The sequence below is a fragment of the Protomyctophum bolini genome (genome assembly GCF_963924005.1).
Source record: "Protomyctophum bolini genome assembly, chromosome: 18".
Lineage (NCBI taxonomy): Eukaryota > Metazoa > Chordata > Actinopteri > Myctophiformes > Myctophidae > Protomyctophum > Protomyctophum bolini.
The window spans coordinates 2,367,979-2,375,203 of NC_137879.1; the positions used below are offsets into that span (position 1 = coordinate 2,367,979).

Sequence of the window (7,225 nt, forward strand, 5' to 3'; positions counted from 1 at the left end):
ACAGAGAGAGAGAGAGAGAGAGAGAGAGAGAGAGAGAGAACAATGTTACCCTCAGTATAATTAAACAGCACAAAGTGATTTGATCGCTTGACTGATTGAATACGTTATTATGTAAACAGCAAAGAGGAATCTATTTTAAATGACCAATGACTCGAGGTACAGTATGACATCCAGGCTAGAAAAAAGGACAACACAACAAAGTCTATTGTGGTCCTATGAATATATCCAGTTCATCAACGGAGCATGGATTATGGCAACTTTTGAAAATTCACTCAGATTCATTTAACTTTGTGTAATCTGACCTGAGATACATAGGCTGAAAATAGAAGTAAAGAAACTTTTTTTTTAAATCACACCCGTGTGAACCAAGTGGTGAAACTCCGTGTGGGGGTCCCTGGTGGGTCCCCGGAACTTCCGGACCCACAGGAACGCGCCCAGGGTGCCAGCCCCGGTTCCGGCGAGCCGCCCCGCGTCCGAAACGGTCGAGAAAATTACAGAGTTACTCTGTGGGGGAATTAGCATTTAGCAGACACCTCTCCCTCCCTCCCTCCCCCCTCTCTTTCTCTCTCTCTCTCTCTCTTTCTCTCTCTGTAATTAGCAGGCAACAGTGCAACACTATCTCTCTCTCTCTCTCTCTCTGTTTCTAACACAACAGCGCCACTTGTGCCCCTACTGGTACTCTAAACATAGTGGTTGCACCACTCACCTTTTACTTTCCTTTTGCAGGTGATCAGGTGTGGTTCCCATGGCGACGCCCTGGCGCCCTGTAATATCCGCCAGGCAAGGCCGGAGCGCAGGCCGCATCACTTCCTCCCTGGAAGGCGGGGCGCAGCGCATCACTTCCTCCTCCCTGGAAGGCGGGACGGAGCGCATCACTTCCTCCCTGGAAGGCGGGACGGAGCGAATCACTTCCTCCTCCCTTGAAGGCGGGACGGAGCGCATCACTTCCTCCTCCCTGGAAGGCGGGGCACAACGCATCACTTCCTCCTCCTTTGAAGGCGGGGCACAACGCATCACTTCCTCCTCCCTTGAAGGCGGGACGGAGCGTATCACTTCCTCCCTGAAAGGTGGGACGCCCCGCATCACTTCCTCCCTGGAAGGTGGGACGCCACGCATCACTTCCTCCTCCCTGGAAGGCGGTACGGAGCGCGAGGAGGGGGAGACGCCGGACGACGGCGCTCGGACGCCCATCTTCTCGCTGTCGAAGAGCTCCATGGCCGTGGAGCTGGCGGGCACGCAGCCGCCGCACGTGAAGCGCGACCCCGGCGTGGGCGAAGGCTCTGGACCTGAGGCGGAGCAGCAGCGACAGCACGCACTGTCAGAACCGCCCTCCAGCCAGCCCCACGCTCCCCTGTCAGAACCCCCCTCCACCCAGCCCCACGCTCCACCCCCAAAACCCCTCGGCTAGGACACAGTTTCCTTTCCCGGCCGTGTCTCCCAAAACACAGCAGGGGTCCCCCACAACCCCACTGAGGACTGCCAGAAACCCACCGTGGTCCCGCAAAACCCCACACCCGCTGTGGTCCCCCACGAACCCACCGTGGTCCCCAAAGACCCCACCCGGGTCCCCCACAACCACAGACCCACCGTGGTCCCCAAGAACCACACCCAGGTCCCCCTTAACCTCAAACCCACCGTGGTCCCCAAAGACCCCACCCGGGTCCCCCACAACCTCAAACCCACCGTGGTCCCCCTCAAGCCAACCGTGGTCCCCCAGAACCACACCCAGGTCCCCCTTAACCTCAAATCCCCTGTGGTCCCCCACTAACCCACCGTGGTCCCCAAGAACCCCACCCAGGTCCCCCACAACCACAGACCCCCTTTGGTCCCCCACAACCCCAAACCCACTGTGGTCCCCCACTAACCCACCGTGGTCCAGCAGAACCCCACCCAGATCCCCCACAACCTCAAACCCACCGTGGTCCAGCAGAACCCCACCCAGGTCTCCCACAACCCCACTGACCTCAAAGCCCCCGTGGTCACCCAAAACCAGATTCTTACATTTCGTTTTCAGGTCGCCGCCTCCGTTCCTACCCTCACCCCTGGCGTCGCCGGCGCACCGCGCCCGCCACCAGGAGGACGTGCGTGAGCCCTCCTCGTGCACAACCCCACCCCCACCTCCAGAGGGCGACGCCACCTCACCCTGGGCCCTGCCGCCCCCTCCCTCACCCTGCCAGACTCCCCCAGCCTCACTCCTGATGATGGCACTCCCACCACCGCCACCCTTGGACCCAAACACCCCTGGACGTCCACAGCTCCCAAACACCCCTGGACGTCCACAGCTCCCGAGTCCGGGAAGCGACGCAACGCACATCCTCGGCTCTCCCCTGCCTTCCGTCAGCCCCACCACCCCCATCTCTCCCTCCGATACAACCCCCATCACCTCCGTTACGCTGGAGGAGGGAGGTGCATTGGAGCGGGTTTCACCAGAGTCTGGATGCCTTCCTCGAGGGCTGCAGGGCTTCCTGCAGGCTGGAAGCCCTGGAAGCACGGCCGTGTCCGCGGGTGGCGAGGGTGAGAACGCTGCAGGCGTTCAGAGGTCGACGTCACCCGACCCCTCGGCGGAGAAAGGGGCCTCGGTCTCCCCGTACCGCGCCCACATCAGGTCGCCCATGGTCACGTTCCTGAGCGACTCGCGCTTGGACGGCTACTGCCGGGGAAACGCCACCAACCACCAAACGCCGGGGACGGGGGTTCTTCCGAGCCCGCAGGCGTCGTCGCCCGGACCCGGACCTCAGAGGAGGCTGTTGTCGGCGAGACGCGAGGGGGACGGGACGTCGGAGGGCGGGACGTCGGAGGGCGGGACGATGACGTCGCGGCCGCGGCCGCAGCTGGCGGACGGGGCTGCGCAGACGGACTACACGGCGGGCGCCTGGTGCATCGCCCGATCCTTCTCCTCCGAGTCCAGCCTGGGATCGCCGCCCGGATCCAGGCTGAGCCTGCACTGCCCCCTGCTGGACTCCACCTTCAACCTGGTGTCTCCGTCCTCCAGCATGTTCCCCGTCAACGGACAGGACCAGGAGGACGACGAGGAGCCGCTCAGCTCTGCCCGGGTGAGGGGGGGGAGGAGGAGGTCCTGCCTGAAGGGGGAGGAGCTAGGAGGCAGGAGGGGCAGCATGAAGCAGGTTAGTTAGTGAGTTAGATGTTAGCACATCAACTTAAAACAGGAAGCAGCCAAAAATTACATTTCTGAAATAAACACTGGTCCAGACTCCACTTACTGCAACCCAAAGCCTATAAATGACCAGTCCAAACTATTCTACTCTAACTTATACTGTTTCAACATTCTTGGATACATTGGTCATTCCCACTCTAAGAGAGGAAGAGAAAAACTCCCTCGACAGGCCTATTTCGGTGTCTGACATAATTGAGGCAATCAATACAATGCAAAGCGGGAAGATGACTCTGATGAAGACCGCAAGGTCGAAACGTTAGTCGTTTTGTATACTCAGCACCTAAATAAAAGGCTCTAAATGTCCGTGCTGCTCCAGTCTCTTCTCCTTATGCAAAGCGGGAAGGCTCTGGTCTCCCAACATTTACAAAACATTCAGTGTTAAACTAGCCCTCCCTCCGACATCCCTCCCTCTAAAGTCAATGTATGAGGAAGCATTTGAAGGATAAAAATACCTCGCTCTCTCTGAGGCTACCATTTCGGTTATACTGAAAAAGGACACGAACCCAGCCTTCTTTGTTCAGATTATAAAATAATCACAAAGATATTAGCGCACCGGCTGGAAAACATGATACCCACTATCATCGATCAGAACCAAACAGGCGTTACAGTGGGTCGCCAGGTTAATGTCTCTCTCGATGCCGAAAAAGCGTCTGACAGAATTGACTGGAGATACCTCTTAGTCTTGGAAAGGTTCGGGTTTGGACGAACCTTCCTTAAATGGATGGTATTACCTCTGACTCAGACAATCCATCCCTTGTCTCGTATGTTTCAGGTGCAGTGGGACGAGGACGGGATGACGTGGGACGTGTACGGAGCCGGCCTGGACCCCGAGGAGCTGAGCACGGCCATACGGAGACACCTGGAGATCCAGAACCAGAAGGACACCATGGGGGAGCAGAGGAGGAAGAAGAAGGCATACGGGAAGCCCGCCGTGGTCAAGCAGATCGCCGCCAAGGTGGCCAGGATCCCTGCGGTGATGGTCGACGTGGGAACCTCCACGGCGGAGGAAGTCACCGCCGCGGCGGGCGAGGGGAAAACACTGCAGGGGAAGACGACGGAGCGCGAGATGGAGGGGAAGCCACAGGGGGAGACGGAGGAGGCAACGGCAGAGAGGCAGCCCGTGAGAGAGGGAGGTAAAGGGGCCGAAGGAGGAGCGGGAAGAGAGACGTGTGGGGGACGCCACGATGGCGAGGCGGACGCGGTGGCAGACCCTGCAGGGAAAGAACGCGGCGAAGGAGAGAAGCAGGAAGCATACGGAAGCAACGACGGGGACGTTGAGACGCAGCGGAAGATGTCTTCCCGCCGCGGGAGCGGACGCAGCGGCAGGACGAAGAGCGTCATGAAGTCGTTGACGAAACCCGGGTGGTGTGGGATGTCCCGAAAACACCACGACTGAGCCTAGATAGAAGACGCTGCACATGGGTGTGCTGTGGGACCCTAGAAGGCCCTGCATGGGTGCTGTGGGACCCTAGAAGGCCCTGCATGGGTGCTGTGGGACCCTAGAAGGCCCTGCATGGGTGCTGTGGGACCCTATAGAAGGGCCCTGCATGGGTGCTGTGGGACCCTATAGAAGGGCCCTGCATGGGTGCTGTGGGACCCTATAGAAGGGCCCTGCATGGGTGTTGTGAGACCCTAGAAGGCCCTGCATGGGTGCTGTGGGATCTACAGGTGATCCGAGGTTTATCCCTTTGTTTTGGACTAAATGTTAGATTTGTATTATCATGAGAATGATGGTTTCCATTTCCGCAAAGCCTGATGTTTGTACTATTAGCTTGGATTCCCCATCGATGATGTCACTGGGTTCCTGAACCGCCCACAGCCCTCCTATGAGACACAGACTGGTTTCTGAACTGCCCACAGCCTTCCTATGAGACACAGATTGGTTTCTGAACTGCCCACAGCCCTCCTATGAGACACAGACTGGTTTCTGAACTGCCCACAGCCCTACTATGAGACACAGACTGGTTTCTGAACTGACCACAGCCCTCCTATGAGACACAGACTGGTTTCTGAACTGACCACAGCCCTCCTATGAGACACAGACTGGTTCCTGAACCGCCCACAGCCCTCCTATGAGACACAGACATGTTTCTTAACTGCCCACAGCCCTCCTATGAGACACAGACAGGTTTCTGAAATGCCCACAGCCCTCCTATGAGACACAGACTGGTTTCTGAACTGCCCACAGCCCTCCTATGAGACACAGACTGGTTTCTGAACTGCCCACAGCCCTCCTATGACTTGAGACACAGACAGGTTTCTGAACCTTGAAAATCCTGAATATATCCTAATCTTTCTGCATCTCTCTGAACATAGGCGGCGGGTGCATAAGGCTAGGGAAGGCTTAGCCTTCCCAAAAATTATCCTGGGTATTTTTTTAATTATATATAATATATGTGCGCAGCATTATAGAAGGCTATTGTGTGTGTGTGTGTGTGTTGTCGCTGCCCCCTGGTGATCGCTGATCGGATATAGGCTATACACTACAGCAACTGGCCTAATCAGCATATGATTGACTACTATTGGTGTGTCTGTAAACCTCGTCCTTCCAGTCGCTTTGTAGCAAAGAGTAGCGCACGCTGGTTTGTTTTGGGAAACAGCAAAACGCAAAATGTATTTTTCAAGGCAAAGATAAAGTAGCCTAATTCAGAAGAAGAAGCTGTGAGTCGGCTGTCAGAACTCAGTGCCCGCACGGTTCACAGTTCACACCACTGCAGCAACACTGACACGTTCAGCGGAGTGACTGCTGTCTCTGTGCCGTCTAAGAGCCATGAGCCGCGACTCCCGGGAGGGGCAGCAACACCGCCGGGTAATCTACACTGACTGACTCGAGACTTGAGAAAAAGACGTCCAAAAGTCGTTGTCTGTATAGGCTAATTCATTGGTAAAAGTATGCTAAATAACTCATTTTTAGACCATCTGGGAAATAAATAAATAAATAAATCCGCGGCGGCGGCCTCGCTTCGCTCGGCCGCGAGAGTCCCCCCCCAAACGCAATTCTATAGCCTACCCAAAGGTAAAACGCACCCGCCGCCTATGTCTCTGAAGCAGTTCCTCATCTTATTGTGGTGGTGCTGGTACGATGTGGTACGTGTATGCTTGGTAGGTATTGATGGTCACGTAAAAAATGGTAACATAAAAGATGGTCACATAAAAAAAAGACAGCCGACCACAGTATAGTACTTTCAACTTACATACATGTATACATACGTAACCCGTTACCCAACCAATATTGAAACATATCGTAATTACATCATCATTGACAGCCAGTAATAACCTGACTTTAGGCTGAGTATTGAAAGTTCGTAGCGGTCGACAGTACTTGCATGCTCTGCTTGCGCACTAGTAGGCCATAAATGGCCTACTAGTGCGCTAGTAGGCACTCGACAGAGTGCAGTTCTTGTTACCGCTGTCATTAGACCTGTCATTTGTAACAGTATTAAAAAGGCTGTATTTGTTCGACATTCCGTCCGCTTAGATTCTCTCCAAAAAGTGCGAAGCGAACCAGTGAATTATTGAGTCAATGTTGACTCGACTGCATTGCGTGGTCATAATCAATGGACTGAACAAACATGCTATGGTTCTTCTACATGTGTTTCTTTGTCATGTTAAACACATGCTATGGTTCTTCTACATGTGTTTCTTTGTCATGTTAAACACATGCTATGGTTCTTCTACATTTGTTTCTTTGTCATGTTAAACACATGCTGTGGTTCTTCTACATGTGTTTCTTTGTCATGTTAAACACATGCTATGGTTCTTCTACATTTGTTTCTTTGTCATGTTAAACACATGCTGTGGTTCTTCTACATGTGTTTCTTTGTCATGTTAAACACATGCTATGGTTTTTCTACATGTGTTTCTTTGTCATGTTAAACACATTCTATGGTTCTTCTACATGTGTTTCTTTGTCATGTTAAACACATGCTATGGTTCTTCTACATTTGTTTCTTTGTCATGTTAAACACATTCTATGGTTCTTCTACATGTGTTTCTTTGTCATGTTAAACACATGCTATGGTTCTTCTACATTTGTTTCTTTGTCATGTT

General features: G+C 54.0%; 1 protein-coding gene across 1 annotated transcript in view; it reads right to left on the minus strand.

Moving 5' to 3' along the window:
• Positions 1-747, minus strand: part of syt15 (synaptotagmin XV) — a gene marked incomplete at both ends in the record, with an annotated part of 12,642 nt that extends 11,895 nt beyond the window's left edge. The window contains 1 exon segment of the mRNA XM_080789280.1: positions 714-747. Within this exon segment, the coding sequence (XP_080645406.1) occupies positions 714-747 (34 nt within the window).
• Between the last annotated feature and the right edge of the window lie 6,478 nt (positions 748-7,225).